The 23,374-nt window shown below is 49.3% G+C and overlaps 1 protein-coding gene across 1 annotated transcript in view; it reads left to right on the forward strand.

The window, feature by feature from the left end:
- LOC140404563 (uncharacterized) overlaps positions 1-22,847 on the forward strand; it is a 68,048-nt gene extending 45,201 nt beyond the window's left edge. Inside the window, exons 45-51 of the mRNA XM_072493165.1 lie at positions 1,789-1,928; positions 6,819-6,887; positions 11,629-11,791; positions 14,392-14,568; positions 15,122-15,228; positions 15,765-15,832; positions 21,633-22,847. Of these exons, the coding sequence (XP_072349266.1) occupies positions 1,789-1,928; positions 6,819-6,887; positions 11,629-11,791; positions 14,392-14,568; positions 15,122-15,228; positions 15,765-15,832; positions 21,633-21,677 (769 nt within the window). The 3' untranslated portion in view covers positions 21,678-22,847. The remainder of the gene's footprint in view (positions 1-1,788; positions 1,929-6,818; positions 6,888-11,628; positions 11,792-14,391; positions 14,569-15,121; positions 15,229-15,764; positions 15,833-21,632) is intronic.
- The last annotated feature ends 527 nt before the right edge of the window (positions 22,848-23,374 follow it).

Raw genomic sequence — 23,374 nt, forward strand, 5'->3', positions numbered from 1 at the left:
AGGGGGCTGCAATGGGAAATCCCATTGACAAGCGGCGGAAAGACAGAATTCCGCCTCCAGCGGACGGCGCGCCACCAAGAAACACGTGCCTGGGGGACTAGAGAATTCCCCCCACGGTCCTTTGGCTCGGGCATTCAGCTGGGGCCCCCTTGGCCTCTGGGGCACCACTTGAATCCTGGGCTTTACTCTCAGGGGCTTCGCGAACGAAAGGAAGTTATGTTAAACTATCATAAATCACAGGTTAGGCTTTTGCTGGAGGTATTGTGCCCAATTCACATTTCAAAAGAGCTATTCTTTGAGGCTCAGTCTGACCCAGTCTCCTCCAAATAAAGAGCCACATGGCTCATTTGAGTCTTAAGACCACTGCCCATCGTCATTTCGAATCCCTGCTCCTAAGAATCAGATATAAAGTGGTAGATTTGCTAGCCATTCTCTGGAGGATATGTGGGGAAAGTGCAGAGGAGGTTTATCCGATTAGTACCAAGGTAGAGGGATTTCAGTCATGTGGAGCGACTGGAAAAACTGGGATTGTTCTTATTAGAGTAGAGAAGGTTAAGGAGAGAATCGATAAGGGTTTGTCCAAAGCTGAAGGGTTTTACGGAAGGAAAATAGGGTGAAAGTATTTCTACTGCCAGGATTATGGTATTATCATAACTATCAGCACTGCAAGGGTTAATGTAGTGTCGAGAGTAGCCACTAGAGGGAGCTACAGTTACAACAATATAAGGCAGTGATGTTAAGCCTTGTGGCGGAGAGTATGTGCAGGAGTTAGCTGAAGAGGGTGAGAAGAGCAGACAGCGTAAGTGAGAGCAGATCATAATTTAAACCAGTAGTGAGATTAGCTGTAGATGAGTGTAGTTTAGATGTTATTAATCAACTGTGTATCCTTAAGGAGTACGTGTCGAATCCAAGTTAGTAATGTTAATAAATTTATAGCTTTGTTTAAGTTAAAGCTATTTTATGGTCTTTGTGAACACTACACCAACCATCCTGAAATAAGCAACATAAAGAACACCGCAAGGACAGTTGCTAATCAACTGATTTATGAGGACTGGCAAAATATTTTGGCGGGGGATATTCCAAAATGTATCATCTGAAAATGTTGACCCAAAGTTTTTCTCCTAATCAATTGGACCAGAGGGAGCCAATAGAGATGGACAAGGACAGGGTGGTGGCGGATCAGAACTTAGGATGGAATTTTGCAGCCCTTCCCACCGGCAGAATCTCATGCGCCTATCTCCCCTCCCCCATCCCTAGCGGGTTCCCTATCGATGGGATGGATGAGCTATGCCAAGCGCCATAGATGTTAGCGGACTGCCGGATGGCCACCGGAAATCATATTGCACCCGCGGAAAATCCAAAGATGTGCAGGACAGGTGGATTGGCCACGCTAAATTGCTCCTTAGTGTCCTAAGGTTAGGTGGGGTTTACGGGGATAGGGCGGGGGTTGTTGGGCCTGGGTTGGGCGCTCTTTCGCAGACTCGATGGGCCGAATGGTCTTCTACACTGTAGTGATTCTATTCTATGAAAATGCCGCCCGTAGCGTGGGGTGGGATGGGGAATGAGTTGAAATTGAGCAAGGAGATTAAATTAGAAGTCACTTTACAGGAATATGACTCTAACTGACTTCAGAAGTTGTCTATTTACTCACGGATCTTAAGGCAAAGACCAGGAGAAATTCAGCTCCATCAGTTGTAACAGTTGGGTCTTGTTGCTGGGAGGTGTCGAGGGAGAGCAGTTGATACTGAACACAATTTTGTCTCTGTTTTCTCTCCATCATGTGCGAAGTCCAGGCAGCATTATTACTGATCACAAAGCTATTTTCAACATTGAAGCACCGACGTTTCATGACAGTATGATAAAAATAACAGAGCAAGATATAAAACAAACCTTACAACACAGGAATTGCACCAATAGTAACAAATTAGGTAAGAAAATAGTTCTGTTCTCAATCTCACTGTGCAGTAAAGTCGCTTTGTCACTTCAATCTGCTCGTCTGAAATTCCTTTGCTGCGTATTTTCGGGCTCAGAGATGGCTGTCAGTTTTTCTGCCTTAGAATTAAACACTTTTGTCTTGGCCATCTGCTGATCGAAACTCACCCTCCCCGCCCTAGCAGCGGTGTTGGCCTGCTGGGGCAGCACGGTAGCACATAAGACCATAAGACCATAAGACATAGGAGCGGACGTAAGGCTATTCGGCCCATTGAGTCCACTCCACCATTCAATCATGGCTGATTTCACCTCCATTTACCCGCTCTCTCTCCATAGCCCTTAATTCCTCGAGAAATCAAGAATCTATCAACTTCTGTCTTAAAGACACTCAACGTCACGGCCTCCACCGCCCTCTCTGGCAATGAATTCCACAGACCCACCACTCTCTGGCTGAAGAAATTTCTCCTCATCTCTGTTCTAAAGTGACTCCCTTTTATTCTAAGGCTGTGCCCCTGGGTCCTAGTCTCCCTTGCTAATGGAAACAACTTCCCTACATCCACCCTATCGAAGCCATTCATTATCTTGTAAGTTTCTATTAGATCTCCCCTCAACCTCCTAAACTCCAATGAATATAATCCCAGGATCCTCAGACGTTCATCGTATGTTAGGCCTACCATTCCTGGGATCATCCGTGTGAATCTCCGCTGGACCCGCTCCAGTGCCAGTATGTCCTTCCTGAGGTGTGGGGCCCAAAATTGCTCACAGTATTCTAAATGGGGCCTAACTAATGCTTTATAAAGCTTCAGAAGTACATCCCTGCTTTTATATTCCAAGCCTCTTGAGATGAATGACAACATTGCATTTGCTTTCTTAATTACGGGCTCAACCTGCAAGTTTACCTTTAGAGAATCCTGGACTAGGACTCCCAAGTCCCTTTGCACTTCAGCATTATGAATTTTGTCACCGTTTAAAAAATAGTCCATGCCTCTATTCTTTTTTCCAAAGTGCAAGACCTCGCACTTGCCCACGTTGAATTTCATCAGCCATTTCTTGGACCACTCTCCTAAACTGTCTAAATCTTTCTGCAGCCTCCCCACCTCCTCCATACTACCTGCCCCTCCACCTATCTTTGTATCATCGGCAAACTTAGCCAGAATGCCCCCAGTCCCGTCATCTAGATCGTTAATATATAAAGAGAACAGCTGTGGCCCCAACTCTGAACCCTGCGGGACACCACTCGTCACCGGTTGCCATTCCGAAAAAGAACCTTTTATCCCAACTCTCTGCATTCTGCCTGTAAGCCAATCGTCAATCCATGTTAGTACCTTGCCTCGAATACCATGGGCCCTTATTTTACTCAGCAGTCTCCCGTGAGGCACCTTATCAAAGGCCTTTTGGAAGTCAAGATAGATAACATCCATTGGCTCTCCTTGGTCTAACCTATTTGTTATCTCTTCAAAGAACTCTAACAGGTTTGTCAGGCACGACCTCCCCTTACTAAATCCATGCTGACTTGTCCTAATCCGACCCTGCACTCCCAAGAATTTAGAAATCTCATCCTTAACAATGGATTCTAGAATCTTGCCAACAACCGAGGTTAGGCTAATTGGCCTATAATTTTACATCTTTTTCCTTGTTCCCTTCTTGAACAGGGGGGTTACAACAGTGATTTTCCAATCCTCTGGGACTTTCCCTGACTCCAGTGACTTTTGAAAGATCATAACTAACGCCTCCACTATTTCTTCAGCTATCTCCTTTAGAACTCTAGGATGTAGCCCATCTGGGCCTGGAGATTTATCAATTTTTAGACCTCTTAGTTTCTCTAGCACTTTCTCCTTTGTGATGGCTACCATATTCAACTCTGCCCCCTGACTCTCCGGAATTGTTGGGATATTACTCATGTCTTCTACTGTGAAGACTGACGCAAAGTACTTATTCAGTTCCTCAGCTATTTCCTTGTCTCCCATCACAAAATTACCAGCGTCATTTTGGAGCGGCCCAATGTCAACTTTTGCCTCCCGTTTGTTTTTAATGTATTTAAAGAAACTTTTGCACAGTGGTTAGCACAGTTGCTTCACAGCTCCAGGGTCCCAGGTTCGATTCCCGGCTTGGGTCACTGTCTGTGCAGAGTCTGCACGTTCTCCCCGTGTCTGCATGGGTTTCCTCCGGTGCTCCGGTTTCCTCCCACAGTCCAAAGATGTGCAGGTTAGGTGGATTGGCCATGATAAATTGCCCTTAGTGTCCAAGAAAGGTAAGGTGGAGTTACTAGGTTACGGGGATAGGGTGGGGGGGGGGGCTTAAGTAGGGTGCTCTTTCCAAGAGCTGGTGCAGACTCGATGGGCCGAATGGCCCTCTTCTGCACTGCAAATTCTATGATTCTATGAAAACACTGACAAGATCCAGACGTAGAACTGTTTTGGCGCTGGGCTACAGTAGATGTTGGCCTAGAAATCGCTGTTCGAAGAATCAAAGAAATCCCTCCATGGGGGGAGCAGGGCCTGCTCCTTGTGGGCATATATTAAACTCCCACACATCTTCCCCACACAGCCTGTATCACCTGCATGGTCCCCTGCACCCAGTTATAAGGTATCAGTAAATAAAACATCTGGTTTCATGGGCGGGGTTCTCCCCTACCCGGCGGGGCAGGGGGTCCCGGCGTGATGGAGTGGCGGGAACCACTCCGGCGTCGGGCCGCCCCAAAGGTGCGGAATTCTCCGCACCTTTAGGGGCCAAGCCCTCACCTTGAGGGACTAGGCCCGCGCCCGAGCGGTTTCCGCTCCACCGGCTGGCGGGAAAGGCCTTTGGCGCCACGCCAGCCGGGGCCGAAAGGACTTCGCCGGGCGATGCATGCGCGGGAGGGTCAGCGGCCGCTCACGGCATCCCCGCACCTGCGCAGGGGAGGGTGTCTCTCCCGCCTCCGCCAGTGAAGACCATGGCGAAGGCAGAAGAAAAAGAGTGCCCCCACGGCACAGGCCCGCCCGCGGATCGGTGGGCCCCGATCGCGGGCCAGGCCACCGTGGGGGCACTCCCCGGGGCCAGATCACCCCCCCGCCTCCCCCAGGACCCCGGAGCCCTCCCGCGCCGCCTGCTCCCACCGTTCAAAAGGTGGTTGAATCCACGCCGGCGGGAGAGGGTTGACAGCGGCGGGACTTCGGCCCATCGCGGGCCGGAGGATCGCCGGGGGTGGGCCCGCCGACCGGCGCGATTCCCGCCCCCGCTGATTCTCTGATGGCGGAGAATTCGGGACATGACGGGGGCGGGATTCACGCCAGCCCCCGGCGATTCTCCGACCCGGCGGAGGGTCGGAGAATCGCGCCGATGGCCTTTATTAGACTTTTAATTCCAGCTTTTTATTCAATTCAAATTTCACCATCTGCTGTGGTGGGATTCGAACCAGGATCCCCAAAACATTAATCTGGGTCTCTGGATGACTCGTCCAGTGTCAATACCGCTACGCCACTGCCTTTCCAAGTATGCAAGCATAGCATGTCGTGGCTATAAAGGGGATTGATCGATAAGCCAAGCATCTGAAAGATTTTTGGATCGATAAAATGGGATCAACTTATATGCCACAATCTACAGTATTTTTGGTAGGAAATACCTCCAGGTTGCACATGCTAATTGTTGATTACCTGTTTCTTGAGGTGTCAACTGTATGGCATCCTGATCTCTGCCTCAAGTCCCACTTCAGAGACTTGACCACAGATCCAGGCTGAGACTTCAGCCGAGTCACATTCAGGCCAGACCAGGAACGAGTAACAGGCTCCCTCCATTGAAGGGTCTCAATGAATCATTTGTCTTTTATCACATGCCAACCATATCTAATAATAATAATCACTTATTGTCACAAGTAGGCTTCAATGAATTTACTGCGAAAAGCCCCTAGTCACCACATGCCGGCGCCTGTTTGGGGAGGCTGGTACAGGAATTGAACCTGCGCTGCTGGCCTTGTTCTGCATTATAAGCCCGCTGTGCTAAACCAGCCCCTATCTATAGGGATAGGCTATTGAGTTGGATGATCAGTCATGATCGTGATAAATGGCGGAGCAGGCTCGAAGGGCCAAAAGGCCTCGTCCTGCTCCTATCTTCAGTCTATCCATGTAACCCAGCCCGATTCAATCTGTGGTCAGATTTACACCTAAGAACCTTTGGGTTTCCCAACCAATTTACAATCACCGCCCTCGATGTCCCGCTTCCATTTATCATTTACTGCTTCCTCCAACCCATTTTGTTCCTTAAAACATGCTCAGTGTCATTTGCAATGTCACCCATTGCCTAATACTCTGGTGGGAGTGGATCATCGGCCTGTTGGTTTCAAAGGACGAGAGATTGGCTCTGCCAATTTATCATACATGGGCGGTCCTTATTCTGTTATCCCAGAACAGTGCTGACCGAAATGTGTATCATTCATACTTGAGGTATGGCTGCTGTTGGTAGAGCTGGCATTAATTGCCCACTCTTATTTACCCTGATGATGCAAACAAGGGGCTTGCTAGCTCTGTTCGACAGTTGGGTGTGGGGCAGGAGTTAGGTATTGGCCATACCATACTGGGATGACAGACTTCCTTCCCCGAAAGACTGAGCCAGTGCCATTTTTCCAACAATCCAAATGATTCATGATCACTTTTACTGGTACTAATTTAGAAACGAGTCTTTCAAACTCTTCAATTGACACAATGGAATTTGAATTCACAGTTCTCTGAATTACAATTCCAGCAACATATCATCTACACTACTGCATCCTCAAAATAAATAAACCAATCTCAGGGTGTTACTCATATTTCTGTCCTGATATGTACAATTATTAATTAAACGATTATTAAAAAGCTTGTTCTGTGTATGTCCTATTTATTCTGTTTTTAATTGTGAAATAATTAATATTTCAGAAAACTGTTTAGGTCTTCAACTTACACCCAATTTCAAAAACGTGTCGTACTCCAATGAAGACCTGATTGGTGAGTTTTGCATTTTCACGACGACACCATATAAGCTCAGTGGCAATTACATTGGGGCACGGTGGCCCAGTGGTTAGCGCTGCTGCCTAACAGCACCAGGGTCCTGGGTTCCGTTCCGGCCTCGGTCACTGTCTGTGTGGAGTCTGCACGTTCTCCCCGTGTGTGCGTGGGTTTCCTCCGGGTGCTCCAGTTTCCTCCCACAGTCCAAAGATGTGAAGGTCAGTGGATTGGTCGTGCTAAATTGCCCCTTAGTGTCCAAAAGATTAGGTGGGGTTACGGGGATGGGGCCGGGGGCCGGGGCCTACGTAGGGTGCAGATTCGATGGGTCGAATGGCCTTCTTCTGCATTGTGAGGATTCTATGATTCTATACAAAGAGGCTAAGGTGTCATGTGCTGACATTGAGTCACTTAAAATGTTTTAGGCACTTTCACTTAATTACTGACCCTATGACTATTGACCCATTATTGATGCTGCAATTATTGGCAGCACGGTGGCGCAATTGCCACCTCACAGCGCCGAGGTCCCAGGTTCGATCCCGGCTCTGGGTCACTGTCTGTGTGGAGTTTGCACATTCTCCCCGTGTCTGCGTGGGTTTCACCCCCACAACCCAAAGATGTGCAGGGAGGTGGATTGACCTTGATAAATTGCCCCTTAATTGGGAAAAATGAATTGGGTACTTGAAATTAAAAAAAAAAGAAATTGATGCTACAATTATTGACCCAATGGTTAACTCACTGTGAGGCAGTCCTCTTTAAAACCAATGTTTGATTTTTTGATTTGATTTATTATTGTCACATGTCATTACTGTCAAAAGTGTTGTTTCTTGCATTCTAAACAGACAATGCATACCGTACATAGGGAAGGAAGGAGAGACTGCAGAATATAATGTTACAGTCATAGCTAGGGTGTAGAGAAAAGATCAACTTAATACGAGGTAGGTCCATTCAAAAGTCTGATGGCAGTAGGGAAGAAGCTGTTCTTGAGTCGGTTGGTACACGACCTCAAACTTTGGTATCTTTTTCCTGACGGAAGAAGGTGGAAGAGAGTATGTCCGGGGTGCGTGGGGTCCTTAATTATGCTGGTTGCTTTTCCGAGGCACGGGAATTGTAGACAGAGTCGATGGATGGGAGGCTGGTTTGCGTGACGGACTGGGCTACATTCACGACTTTTTGTAGTTTCCTGCGGTCTTGGACAATGTGATGTATTGTTGTAACTTATATATGCTGCCCTGTTCCTTGACCAGTTCCAGAGGAGTCTGAGGGCCTTCAGTTCTGTAGAGACTATTGAAGCTGGACATGTTCTCCTTAGCACAGGGAATATAGAATTAGAGGTGTGCAGAACTGATGTTCTTTTTAACAGAGTGGCGACGGACAGATTGCTTCTCGTGGCGCGAGAAACATATTTAAGATAACTCGCAAAAGGGGGAACATGAGGAAATTGTTTTTATCAATGAGTCAGGGAGCAGGTCGGGGAGCAGGGCCCCCTCCCCCACAACACTAATCCTGCCCTCCCCTCGCTGATAAGGAGGGGCATCTTCCCCCTACCACAGGAATAACGAGTCACCAGCCCCCCCTATAGAACGCATGCGTGAGGGTGGCCCGACCCCATCCCCACTGCCCCCCACCAGCCTCCCCAGCGACCCCCATCAGACTCCCCATCAGACCCGTCATCATTCCTCCTGCAACTGTCACCCCCATCAGAGACCCCGATCAGATGCCCTATCAGTCCCCACTGCCTGAAAGCTGAAGGGCAGTCCAGGTAGGTCAGGGAAAAATCACTGCATTTTCACTTACCCTTTCCTAACATCTGCTGCCTCAGACAAAGGTCTTTAAAGCAGCAAGGAGGACAAGTGTCAGAGGCTTCCTGGAAAGCCCAGAACATTCAAATCCCTTGACAGCCTTTCAAATACAAATCTTCCATTCAATTTCACACAGCAATACATTTCACTAGCCAGAGATTGATATGTTTTATTGGCCCAGACACATGTGCTTGGCGGATTGTTGATTTCTCTTTCACTTCACACTTGAACGCATCTTTGATGCTGACCGCAATGTTTATAAACACTCTTGCTATGATTGACAGCTCCTCCCCACATCAAAAGCAGCTGAGTGGTTTCTGCTGTGTAAAAGAGGGTGCGCAACCACTTCGCTGCTTTTGACCCCCTCCCTCAGGCTCCACAGCGGCAGGGCTGTGCTTGGGTAACCTTTCACCAAACGCCCCCCCCCCCCCAGTGGATTTCCCGATGAGGGGTTCAGAGCATCGCCGGGGGCCCGGTGGGGGTGGGGGAGGTAGGGAGAGACTCGGGATTCAATCCCCTTAACTGCACGTATATGCATGCTTTACTTTCATTTGCCACTTCCTGCAAGCGAGTGGCGGGTAGCACATTGGCACAAGCGGCGGGTGATCAAAGCATTGTAACGAGCGTCAAGCCCGTTTTTCGGTCGACCCACCATTCTCTGCCCAATCGGGAATCCCGGCACCAGCGTCAGCCAATGGCGAACACATCCCAATATTAACTTTGACCATGAAGAAGAAACTTGAAAAGGAGAAAAAAAATGAAAAGAGCAGAACGGACTGGAACTGGGACAGAAAATGCTGGACAAACTCAACAGGTCTGGCAGCATCTGGAGAGAGAGAAACAGAGTTAGCTCTGAAGATGTTTCTTAAGGATCGAAACGTTAACTCTATTATGTCTCTCCTCAGACGCTGCCTGACCAGCTGAGATTTTCCTGCCTTTTCTGTTTCAGATTCCAGCAGCGTCAGTATTGCGCTTCATTTTTAGGGACAGTGACTGGGTAGCTCTGTCCAGGATTCAGCACACGCACAATGGGCCATGTGGCTGTGCTTTAAGATTTTGTAATAAAATCTAAATTATAAGCTTTTGCATCAAAAGTGTCAATAGTTCACTGAAGCAGTTTGAAATGCCCTCAGTGATGTCATGGCAAAAACAAGAACCTCCCCATTTTAATGGGAGCTAACTAGCTAATGTGTGGGTCTCACAGTGATCATAACACTCTCGCTATGTTCGTATCTATGTATTTTTACCTGATTGTCATTGACAATCCAGTTCAGTCTGCATTCGTGTAGATTTGTCAGCTGTCTGTGTTTTGGATGGGCAAAACTTCACCCTTTCTTGTCTCCGATCATGTTATCCATATTGGCCATCGAACACTCACTGCTTAGAATCGTCCCGCAATGCGTTGTGAATGATCTCTTCATGGTATTTTACCACAAGCACAAAAGAGCTACAGCGCAATGCACTGTGGGGCCCAGAGGATCCCGTGAAGACCACACGGGAGAAGGTCCGTGTGCTCCTTAGAGCTCGGCAGTTGTGTTGCTCCTGATTGGGTCAGGATACCACACAACTATCCCCATCCTCAATGATGGGGGAGCCCAGCACGTCTGTGCAAAAGACAAGGCTGAGGCATTCGCAACAATCTTCAGCCAGAAGTGCCGAGTGGATGATCCATCTCGGTCTCCTCCGGAGGTCCCCAGTGTCACAGACGTCAGTCTTCAGCCAATACGATTCACTCCAGGTGATATCAAGAAATGGCTGAAGGCACTGGATGCTGCAAAGGCTCTGGGCCCTGACAAGATCCCGGCAATAGTACTGAAGACTTGTGCTCCAGAACTGGCCGCGCCTCTAGCCAAGTTGTTCCAGTACGGCTACAACACTGGCATCTACCCGGCAATGGGGTAAATTGCCCAGGTGTGTCCTGTACACAAGAAACAGGACAAATCCAACCCAGCTAATTACCGCCCTATCAGTCTACTCTCCATCATCAGCAAAGTGATGGAAGGAGTCATCAACAGTACTATCAAGGGGCACTTACTCAGCAAGAACCTGCTCACTGACGCTCAGTTTGGGTTCCGCCAGGGTCACTCAGCTCCTGACCTCATTACAGCCTTGGTTCAAACATGGACAAAACCGCTGAATGGTGGAAGTGAGGTGAGAGTGACTGCCCTCGACATCAAGGCAGCATTTGACCGAGTGTGGCATCAAGGAGCCCGAGCTAAACTGGAGTCAATGGGAATCAGGGGAAACTGCAGCGGTTCAGGAAGGCGGCTCACCACCACCTTCTGAAGGGGCAACTAGGGATGGGCAATAAATGCTGGGCCCGGACAGCGACGCACACATCCCATAAATGATTTTTTTTTAAAGATGTCCGAACCAGATGGGTCGAAATGTTGGAAGAAGGCAGACTAAAGGAAGTACATGGCCCTTTGGGTAGGACGGCGAGAGTCAGGTTAAACTTCTGCCCAAGGAAAAACACCAACCCAAGACACGTGGAGTATGTTACAGACCGACAATGAGAAACAGCATTAGTGGAGCAGCAACATCTGCTGGATTCAGAGAAGGGGACATTCTGATCGGAGGCCATTATCTTTCTGTAGACAGGCAGCAGTGGGCTTTCGATGCTGGAAATCTAAAATGGAGAGAACTGGGTTACCTTATTTCATGGGATACAGGCAGCTCTGCTTGACTAAGTGCATGATTGGGGTGTGGTGGGACATATACCCGTTAATTTTCTTCATTGAGCACTGCTAGCCAGTTCACTGCACATACATACAAGATTGCTGCAAAGCAGTGCACGTGTGCCTCGTGAGGGGGGCATTGATTGTGAGTGGGATTCCTTGTTGCATTCAGTGCTTCATTCCCTATTGCTGAGGAAATATTTGCGGTGTGTGCGGGATACATGAGCACGGTCATGATTTTGTTATCTGCTCTTTCTTCAACAGTTAATTGCACAGTCAATATGGAAGACGATTTTAAGGACTATTATACAGCGGAAAATACATCTTCGGGCTGGATCTGCATGTCCAGGTGTCACATAGATAGTAAAGATGCTTTTACTTGCATTTATGGAAAATGCGAACTCTCAACGCAAGGCCCCAAGTGCTTGTAAGATTCAATTAATATGATTGTATTTGATTCATCGCGATTAATTTACCAAGGCCTCAGGGTTGCCAAACATGCAGGATTGTTTTGTCTCCAGATTTGAAGATTAATCTCCGGGATAATGCTACGAGCAAACCAGGAAGAAAAATCATTGTGGTATTATGAAGAACAGTGTGCGTTTTCATATTTTCATTGGACGCCTTTGTTCATTAGTTTGAAAAACATTGGAATACAGGAGAAAAAGGCTGTTTGGGCGGGGATGTCATGTGATGAGATCTCCAGGACGATGTCCGACACGAGTTGGCAACCCCAGCAAGTTCTGACAGCCCATCAGAAGGGAGCATGAGTTACAGAATTGGCACAGCCCTACACCCTGACCGAGAAATGGAAACCCAAATAATTTACCTGACTGTTTTTTAAATTTGATGCCGTTAGCAAATCAATCTCTGTTAGAACATAGAACATAGAACATAGTTCGGTAATCACTTTACACAATGCTTCTGGCTAAAATGGTTAGCTTGAGAAAACCAAAATTCAAAGAGGCGCCTTGGATTGGCACTAACCCATCACTTTGGCCCAGACTGCTGGGTGAGAGAACGTTTTTTGATTGAAACTCAGGATAAGGGTGCTGCTGTACAGCCCTGTCAGGAGCTCCTTGTCAACCCCTCGTGCCCTGCGTGATGCATTTGCCGCCTTTCTCTATTTTTCCCGAGGGATGGCGATACAAATGGGGGGCTTGCGAAGCCATTACGGAGGATAGTTCATGTGTCAATGTCAACCACACTGACATGGAACTGGAACCTCAGATCGGTCAGACAAACCTGACAGGCAATCATTGACAAGTTAAACTGGCAACCACACAGCAACTTACACAGGCCTAGATTGTGGCTATGTGACATGAATAAATGTCACACAAGACGTTGAATTGCTGATTAGAGGTTGGTGACTGATAACATTGAGGAAACATTCTGGAACTAATTTTACTCTGCACTTTGACAATATCTATGGCCTGAGAATGTTTGATGAGGCAGTACAGATGGTGCTTTACCCAGCACATAACCCATGCTGGGAGTGCAGATGGGGACAGTGTTGAGGGAGTTTTACTCTCTATCTAACCCAGTGCTGTACCTGTCCTGGGAGTGTTTGATGAGGACAGTGTTGAGGGAGTTTTACTCTCTATCTAACCCCGTGCTGTACCTGTCCTGGGAATGTTTGATGGGGTCAGTGTAGAGGGAGCTTTACTCTGTATCTAACCCCGTGCTGTGCCTGTCCTGGGAGTGTTAGATGGGGACAGTGTAGAGGGTGCTTTACTCTGTATCTAACCCGTGCTGTACCTGTCCTGGGAGTGTTTGATGGGGACAGTGCAGAGGGAGCTTCACTCTGTATCTAACCCTGTGCTGTACCTGTCCTGGGAGTGTTTGATGGGGACAGTGTAGAGGGAGCTTTACTCTGTATCTAACCCCGTGCTGTACCTGTCCTGGGAGTGTTAGATGGGGACAGTGTAGAGGGTGCTTTACTCTGTATCTAACCCGTGCTGTACCTGTCCTGGGAGTGTTTGATGGGGACAGTGCAGAGGGAGCTTCACTCTGTATCTAACCCTGTGCTGTACCTGTCCTGGGAGTGTTTGATGGGGACAGTGCAGAGGGAGCTTCACTCTGTATCTAACCCTGTGCTGTACCTGTCCTGGGAGTGTTTGATGGGGACAGTGTAGAGGGAGCTTTACTCTGTATCTAACCCGTGCTGTACCTGTCCTGGGAGTGTTTGTTGGGGACAGTGTAGAGGGAGCTTTACTCTGTATCTAACCCGTGCTGTACCTGTCCTGGGAGTGTTTGTTGGGGACAGTGCAGAGGGAGCTTCACTCTGTATCTAACCCCGTGCTGTACCTGTCCTGGGAATGTTTGATGGGGACAGTGCAGAGGGAGCTTCACTCTGTATCTAACCCTGTGCTGTGCCTGTCCTGGGAGTGTTTGATGGGGACAGTGTAGAGGGAGCTTTACTCTGTATCAAACCCCGTGCTGTACCTGTCCTGGAAGTGTTTGATGGGGACAGTGCAGAGGGAGCTTTACTCTGTATCTAACCCCGTGCTGTACCTGTCCTGGGAGTGTTTGATGGGGACAGTGTAGAGGGAGCTTTACTCTGTATCTAACTCCGTGCTGTAACTGTCCTGGGAGTGTTTGATGGGGACAGTGTAGAGGGAGCTTTATTCTGTATCTAACCCCGTGCTGTACCTGTCCTGGGAGTGTTTGATGGGGACAGTGCAGAGGGAGCTTTACTCTGTATGTAACCCCGTGCTGTACCTGTCCTGGGAGTGTTTGATGGGGACAGTGCAGAGGGAGCTTTACTCTATCTAACCCCGTGCTGTACCTGTCCTGGGAGTGTTTGATGGGGACAGTGTCGAGGGAGCTTTACTCTGTATCTAACCCCGTGCTGTACCTGTCCTGGGAGTGTTTGATGGGGACAGTGCAGAGGGAGTTTTACTCTGTATCTAACCCCGTGCTGTACCTGTCCTGGGAGTGTTTGATGGGGACAGTGTGAGGGAGTTTTACTCTCTACATTTGAGTTCAGTAGTTTTAATGTGCCCGACCATTTATTTTTGATTTCAGTTGTGACACATCGAAGGATTACTGGTACATTGGGGAAAAGTGCCAATTCCCAGTCCACATATTGACACTAATCGTGGTGACAGCAGCGGTGGCTCTGATAATCATCATTGTGCTGATCGTGGCGATTATATGTTGCACAAGATATCGGCACTTGGACAAGAAATACGCCATGTTCAGGTACTTTGGTCACCTCTTCTCCTCTCTCCTCGTCTGTCTTGCTATCCATGGATTATAATGCAGAGAATCTGAGTTTAAATTCCACCAAACCAGTTTGAGAGATTTCTGTTTAAAAAAAAATGTAAAAAGCAAACAGTTGGTTTCAGTGACCATGGAGTTGCTGGGTTGTTGCAACAACGTAACTAAACCATTTATATTCTGGGGATGGAAATCTGCGATCTAAATCCAGTCTGTTTGCTGAGACTTTAATCCCACTTCATTGTGAGTGATCTCTTAATCACTCCCGGGCGTATCAAACTGTTTCAGTTCGAGGAGAAGGCTCACCATGATCTCTCAATGAGAAATGGGCATTAAAAGCTGGCCTTGTCAGCGATGTCCACTTAATAATCAATTAATAAAAAGTAGAACGGAATGCAATTTCCTTTCGTCTGCGCAGTAGTCCTCTCCGAACTGGACTGAAGAGATCCTTCAAGGTTCAAACCTTGTTCAGTATCGCTCCAACGCTGTGCATTCACTGACACTAACACAGGACAAAACTTTTGTAATCCAACAGGAGGAAGACAGACAAACAAAACACAGTTTGGTGGGAGGAGGACACTTGGGATTGGCATAAGCGTGAAGGTTTAACCCTGGGAAATCCTTCTGCTGGGAATTGGCATGGTAAGACTCGAGGCCTTCGTGCTAAACTGCTAGGTTGGGTCTGAAGTTAGATTGGCACAGCCAACCGGCAGGGTCAGAGAAACTGGCTCCCAAATGTCGGTACTTGATGTCATTTTAACTTATCAATCGTTTTTGGACAACCAAAAGGTAGGAGTAGCTTTCTCCCGATGAACGGAATTCAGCAAAGATATCAAGGTGTTGGGATCCATCTTCACCCGGAGTATTGGGATACTGTGGGATTCAAAACCGCTGGATGCTGAGATCGAGATGACAGGAGACTGGAACAGTCGACGTGTTGCTGGGTCAGAGATTCTGGGTGCTGGGGTCCCCTGCATCACTCGGATTCTGGGTGCTAGGATACGGGTGCTGGGATGCTGTTTGATTTAAAGTTGGGCGTTATGGGATGTGGGAAGTTGGCACTGCTCAGGGAGGCCTGACTACGGGACATTCATGGCTATGTATCTGAAGAAGGGTTGGGTCACTGTAATGGTAAGGAGATTACAAAATCTTTTAACAACTGTGTTCAAATCTTTCAGGTCTTTCTACATACAAGGAATCGAAGAACCGTCACCCCAGGATGGAGGTCATGAGCTTGTCTTCCAGGGTAGGTCTTCATTATGAAGTCTGACTGTTCGGATTCCGTTGGACAGGGTTTGATTGGCATGGCAGTGTTGAGGTGATGCCGGAGAAGCAGGTGTGGGCGCGGTTGGGCAGCATGATTAGTTTGCTTGGGGGCCGGCCCACAAACTACACCGAGTGAAGGGTGTGAGTGAATTGGGCGGTTTGGGGGAACAGGTATCGAGCTGTGGTTGGCAACAACCCCCAGTTTGAATAGAAATTCGCGGGGAGACAATCCCGTCCCTCTCAGCCTCCTCCCCAGCTGGGACCCAGCCCCAGCTCATTGCAGAGGCGTTGATCGAGAAGAAAATCAGAAATATCAGCAGTTGCAGACCATTCAAACCTGCCCTGCCATTCCATACAATCCTGGCAGGTCCTCACTTTCAACTACATTTCCCCCACCCACTTCTAACATTCCTTGATTCCCTGATAGGCCGAGGGCTGACATTTACTTGGCGGGGTGGGGGGGGGGAGTGTAGTTAGCGATGTTCTGTTTACCACCTATGTATCCCAAACATGAATGTATTCAATGATAGAGCATCCATAATCCACTGGAACAGAGGATTCCAAACATTAATAATCCTCTGTGGGAAGAAATTCCTCCTAATGTCAGTGCTAAAGGATCCCTTTATTCTGAGACCATGCCCGACCAGTGGAAACAATCTCCCTGTGTCAAACCTGCCAAGCCCCTTCAGAATTTTGTTTGTTTCAATGAAATTGCCTCTCAGTTTTCTAACCTCCAGCAAAGGACCCATTTACTCAGCCTCTCAAAATAGGACGACCTCCCCCCTCTCCCAAAGGAACAATCTAGAATACTTTCACTGTACCTCCTCCGATGCAAGCATATCCTTTCTCAAAACTGCACACAGTGGGCGGAATTCTCCGCAATCGGCGCGGCGCCAAAAGCGGCGCGAATCAGTCGGGCATCGCGCCGCCCCAAAGGTGCGGAATCCTCCGCATCTTGAGCGGCCGAGCCCTAACCTTGAGGGGCTAGGCCCGCGCCGGACTGATTTCCGGCCCGCCAGCTGGCGGGAAAGGCCTTTGGTGCCCCGCCAGCTGGCGCGAAACTGACATTGACGTGCGGCGCATGCGCGGGAGCGTCAGCGGCTGCTCACGGCATCCCCGCGCATGCGCAGTGGAGGGGGTCTCTTCCGCCTCCGCCATGATGGAGACCGTGGCGAAGGCAGAAGGAAAAGAGTGCCCCCACTGCACAGGCCCGACCGCGGATCGGTGGGCCCCGATCGCGGGCCAGGCCACCGTGGGGGCACCCCCCCGGGGCCAGATCGCCCCGCGCCCCCCCCAGGACCCCGGAGCCCGCCTGCGCCGCCTTCTCCCGCCGGTAAGAGAGGTGGTTTAATCCACGCCGGCGGGACAGTCATCCCAGCAGCGGGACTTTGGCCCATCCGGGCCGGAGAATCGCCGGGGGGGGCCCGCCAACCGGTGCGGCGCGATTCCCGCCCCCGCCGAATATCCGGTGCCGGAGAATTCGGCAACCGGCGGGGGCGGGATTCACGCCAGCCCCCGGCGATTCTCCGACCCGGCGGGGGGGGTCAGAGAATCTCGCCCAGTATTCCTGGTGTAGTCTCACCAAAGTCCTGGACAACTTTATTCTTCTTTATTCTTGCACTTGAATCCCCTTGCAATATACAACATTCCATTTTCCTTTCTAATTGCTGGCTGTACCTGCATGTTAACTTTCTGTGTTACTTGTACAAGTGCACCCAAGACCCTTTGAAAATTAACATTTACACGTTTCACACCTTTTCAAAATATTCTGCATTTCTATTTTGATGACAAAGTGATTAACCTCCCACTTCCTCCCTTTGTTGCCGACTCAGTCAACCGTCTATATCTCTTCGCAACCCCTTTGTATCATCCTCTAGCTTACGTTCCCACCTAGCTTCTTATCACCAACAAATCTAGATATGTTACTCTCTGTCTTTCTGTCTGTGCCATTAATAAAGATTGGGAATAGCTGAGGCCACCACACTACACTTGTGATTCTCTGTTAGTCACAACCTGACCACGGGAAAATGTCCCATTTATCCCGACTCTTTGCTTCCTGTCTCTTCATCAATCTTCGATCCACGCTAATTTATTACACTAACACCGTGAACCCTTATGATGCATATTACCATTTTTTTCTCATTTGCTATTGAATTTGGAAATCCGAATGTACCAGATGTTCCGGTTCCTCTTTGGTACATCATCAAAAAGCTCTAATAAATTCATTAAATTGATTTCCCTTCCGTAAAATGTGATTGATTTGTCCTAATCATGTTATTATTTACTGAGTACATTGCTAATACTTCTGAGATCATGGTGTCAGGTTAACCAGCCTGTGCTTCTTTCTTTTCCCACTCTCTCCTTCCCTGAATCGTGGGGCTGCATTCTCTGATTTTCAGACTCTGCCCTGACTCTGGCGTGGGAACGGTGGCCTTTTCCGACTGAAAATTTGGCACAGCGACTATGGCGGCGCTGGACTAAGTCTGCAGCCGCCAGGCCGAGTTCCTGACAAATCATAGCACACGTGACCAACGTCGTCGGGAACTCACTGTTCGGGCAGAGCACTGGGGGAGGGCCTCAGGCAGCGTCCTGAGGCCGTCGATACGCCATGCGCCGTACCCCTAGAGTACGCCGCTTTGGAGGGGGCGGCACCGCCCCCGATTTCGTCGGAAATGTTGATTTCGGCATCGGCAACCGGAGAATCTCTCCGTGGTTGCCAACTTCAAATCTGCTGGGATCATTCCAGAATCTCGGGAATTTTGGAAACCATAGCCAGGACATCCACTATCTGTACAGCTATCTCTTTTAGAATCCTGGGATATAGGCCATCAGGTCCCGGGGCTGGATTAGATGACAGGTTTCCCCATTACTTTCTCTCTAGACTTTTTTTCACCACGTTTTTGGTTTTCAATGGAATGTATTTCTGCAAAAAATTTTGAATTGCTTCTGTAAATGTTTCCTGTTGTCTATTTATTGCCATGTCTTTTCGTTTATGTACCCAAACAACTTTAACCAGCTCTTCCCTCATACCTTTGTAACTGATTTTCTTTAATTTTAGAATTCTGGATTGTAATTGGCGAACATCGCTTTGAATCTTAATATGGAATTTTATAGTATTATGATCATTATTTCCCAGCAGATCTTTTATGATGAGATTACTAATTAACTACCACACTGCACAATACTCAACATTAAATAGCTATATTTATATTCCCCCTGGTATATTGCCCCAGGAAACTGGCATGAAAACAGTCCATAAACTTTGGGAGGGACTCTCCGATTCCCAAACCCTGGGGTGGATTCTCCGCAGCCCCACGCCGAAATCGCAATTGCCGCGGGGCCGGGGAATCAAATTTCCCGACGGAATTGGGCCCGGCGCCGCTCCTTCGATTCTCCAGGCCCCGAATATCCGCGCGACCGCGAATTACGCTGCGCGGCTGGGGGGCCATTGCCAGAGGCCCTCCCAGCGATACTCCGCTCCCGACCTGCCGCGTTCCCCATGGCGTGGAACTAATATGCTATGGCCGGTCGGGATGCTCAGGTGGCGGCTGCGGCCTCTGAGCAAACATGCGCATACGCGGACTGGGAACCGGAAGTGCGGGGGTCCGTATCCACAGCCAAAGCTGCGAGAAGCATTCCGGCTCCCTGCTAGCCCCCTGAAGGTAAATGAATCGGGTTGAATTTTTTTCAGGAAACCCAGGAGTGTGACGCCTGCGTTTTTACGCCGGCGAGGGGATATAGCCCCATTTTGGGGGAATCCAGCCCTCTGTGTTTTACGGCCGCAGTGAGATCCTATCTTCCCGATACTTGTCAAGAGGATTGAAGCCACCACACCGCCGAGAATCCCGCTGGTAATGGCACCTGGGGGTAACCCAGGCCATTGGAGACGCCTGGCTGGTCGGGGACAGGGCAGGGTGGCGCCTTGGCCCTCTCTCCTGCACCTGAGTACCTTGGCACTGCCACCTTGACACTGTCTGGGTACCAGGTGGCACTGCCAGAGTGGTAACGCCGAGGTTCCTGGGTGCCAGGGTGCGGCTGCCAAGGGTGAGGGCCTGAGGGGGACGATGCCCATGAAAGGGGATGAGGGGGTTATAAAGGTTGTGGGGGGGAGGTGAAGTTTGGAGGTCCTGAAAGAGGGGGCCCCAAAACGTGGATGGGGAGGCCTCAGGGACCCCATAGCGGGGGTCCTCACTTGGGGGGGGGGGTGAGGTAATGTGTACGTGTGCGGGGGTGACATTGTTTGTGGGTGTGGGCTTTGGGGTACACCCAAGCTCACCTAGGAGATAGGGGCACCCTTTCAAATTGGTGGCCCGATATCTGAGGAGCCAGTCCTGCTGGCAAGTTCAGCTTCCCACTGTTGAAAAAAATTCCAAGTGAGGGCTTGACTAGGCAGAAACTCCCCAAGACCCCAATAACTGACTCAGGGCGCGATCAACCTGCTGCGTCCCAACTGGAACCGGGGCATGACACGGGCAGTAGATCCGGGGAGAGGCCCACCTCGGGATTCACAGCCGCTGTTAGGAGACTCTGGCAGTGCTGCCTGAATGCCAGCCTGACACTGCCAGGGTGGCAGGGGCACTGCCAGGGTGCCAGGTGGCACTGCCAGGGTGCCAGGTAGGCACTGCCAGGGTGCCAGGTAGGCACTGCCATGGTACCAGGTGGCACTGCCAGGGTGCCAGGTGGCACTGCCATGGTGCCAGGTGGCACTGCCAGGGTGCCAGGTAGGCACTGCCAGGGTGCCAGGTGGCACTGCCAGGGTGCCAGGTGGCACTGCCAGGGTGCCAGGTGGCACTGCCAGGGTGCCAGGTGGCACTGCCATGGTGCCAGGTAGGCACTGCCAGGGTGCCAGGTAGGCACTGCCATGGTACCAGGTGGCACTGCCAGGGTGCCAGGTAGGCACTGCCACGGTGCCAGGTGGCACTGCCATGGTGCCAGGTGGCACTGTCAGGGTGCCAGGTAGGCACTGCCAGGGTGCCAGGTGGCACTGCCAGGGTGCCAGGTGGCACTGCCAGGGTACCAGGTGGCACTGCCAGGGTGCCAGGTGGCACTGCCATGGTGCCAGGTGGCACTGCCAGGGTGCCAGGTAGGCACGGCCAGGGTACCAGGTAGGCACGGCCATGGTACCAGGTAGGCACTGCCGGGGTACCAGGTAGGCACTGCCAGGGTGCCAGGTAGGCACTGCCAGGGTGCCAGGTAGGCACTGCCAGGGTGCCAGGTAGGCACTGCCAGGGTACCAGGTAGGCACTGCCAGGGTACCAGGTAGGCAATGTCATGATGCCAGACAGGCATTTTGCCCACTTGAGGAAACAGTAGGTTCTGAACCTACCCACTCTCAAATCCTTGCAGCACTTCAAACACGTGGATCAAATCTCACATTCATCCCTTTAACCAAGCGTTTAGACACCTGTCCTAATTTTCATTTTGTGACCCAATGTCTAACTTGTCCGGTTTATGCCCTTGTAACCTGCGGTGAGACATTTTATTAGATGAAAGGCGCTATGTAAATGCAAGTTGCTGCTGTTTGGTACTCGGGACGTACATGCCTTGTTGATGTAATCCGATCCTGATAATCCTGTTTGATAGTCTGTGCTAAATTCCCGTCGAGTCCGGCATGCCCTTCCTGATCGATGGTGTACAGAACTGAACACAAGTTGCTCCACATGTCAGTCTAACCAGCGCGTTATAGAATGGAAGCATAACTTCCTCCAATTTGTAATCTCACCCCCTTGAGATAGCAGGAGGCTACAAGGTGTTTATATTCTTTTGTTTTTATTCTTCAGAACAAATTCCCACGGCCATATATCACAGAACAACATGCCATCTAAAGACTACAATCTCCGTCTGCTGACCTGATTAACATCTCACCCCCTCTCCACTCAGGAGCCCAAGCTGTGGGTTAACAAACAGAAGCTATCGTCTGATTATCACGTTGTGTACAGATTTTTTTTCTTATTTCGAGCTAGTTGCCATTTAAAGAGCTTGGTTGGTCATTTTTCACATTTCGTTTTGCCGTTCATTTTTTCATTTTCCAGGGTCAGGAAGCCTGGGTGAACTCTAATGTCCCGTTGATGCATGGCGAGATACACGGGGCTATGTCACAGCCTGGCGGGTTGGAGGGAAAGCGCTTCCTACTCATTCCTGTAATGGAGTCCAGGGCAGCAATTAGGAGTGGAAACTCCTCGTAACCCCGAGGACTGAACCCCCCTTTAGTAGCCCTTGTGTAGGCCTGACTTAGTCGTAGCCTAGCCTGTCAGCTTCCTGTGCTGTGTGGGTCAGTACGAGGGAGCTTCCAAATACCAAGAGATTTTAATATAAACCTGAGCTCTCAGACCTCGCCCCATGGTCCTTCCGTAAGGAAAAGATATTAAGAGAGCGGGGGCAATGTTTACACTTTGTAAGATGTTTTATTTTGTGATACATAATTGTTATTTTGGGTCTTTATTATATCAGCAAAGTGTGAAGATGTTAAATGTTCCTATATTGGTACTGATAATGTAGTTGAATTGTGTGTAACAGAGATGAAATTAGATAAAGAAGCTGTATTGACCCAGACTCTGTGATAGGGTTGCCAACGCTCCAGACATGGCCTGGCGTCTTCGGAAATTGAAGACACTGCGGTTAGCAACTCTGGAGAAAAATATCATCGGGGCATAAAATAAAATGTTGCATTCTGTCCTTTTTTACTGCTGGTAATGTGGATTTAGAGAGACACAGCAACTTGAAAATGAGTGTTGGGGGGCGGGGGGAATGCTGTTTGGTCGATCGCCAAGCATCATCCAATTGGAGTCGTGTTGCTTTCCAATTGGTGTAGGGAGGCAGGACATCACAAGGATGGATGTGATGGTCGTCGAATGGCTGGAACTTGGAGGAAAGTCATGAGTTGAACGTCCAGGAATACATGTAATCAGAATTGGCAACTACCCTGTGCCCAATGTGTAATCCCCATTCCATGTCCTGTTCAATGCACCATTTTCTGCTCCCCCCACAACGCCCTGCCCCCCCCCCCCCTCCACCCCCCCCCCACCCCCCACATTCCATTCTCCCCCTTTTTGCTGCACCAGGGTTATTAGCTGTTCTATTCTATTCTGTGCTCCGGCTGGGCAGGATACCTCCAGGAACGCTTTGTAAAGTGGAACCTGTGCACATTGAGACAGAGTGAAACCAAGGGTTCAATGGAAAAGTAAACTCGGTTGCCACAGAGGTTTTAGTTTGGCCATGCACACCTGGAACCTTCTTCTGAATGAAAGCCTGGCCTCAAAGGGCTAGACAGAAGAACATGATAACTGAGAGGGCCAATCGGAAACCATGGGGTAGAAACATGAAAAGGGTTAGGTGTGAAAGCAAATATTTTGAAGGGGAGATGAGCAGGTTTAAATGGCATACCAGTAAGCAGCATGAATGGAAATTTGCATTAGGAAGATAAGAAGGGTGATTCGAAGTTGAACTATTGCATTGTAGAAGGAAAATATACAATTGGTGAAGACCATAAATGAAAAAAACAAAGTATTAAATTTATATTTAC

This window comes from Scyliorhinus torazame, chromosome 31 (genome assembly GCF_047496885.1).
Source record: "Scyliorhinus torazame isolate Kashiwa2021f chromosome 31, sScyTor2.1, whole genome shotgun sequence".
Classification (NCBI taxonomy): Eukaryota; Metazoa; Chordata; class Chondrichthyes; order Carcharhiniformes; family Scyliorhinidae; genus Scyliorhinus; species Scyliorhinus torazame.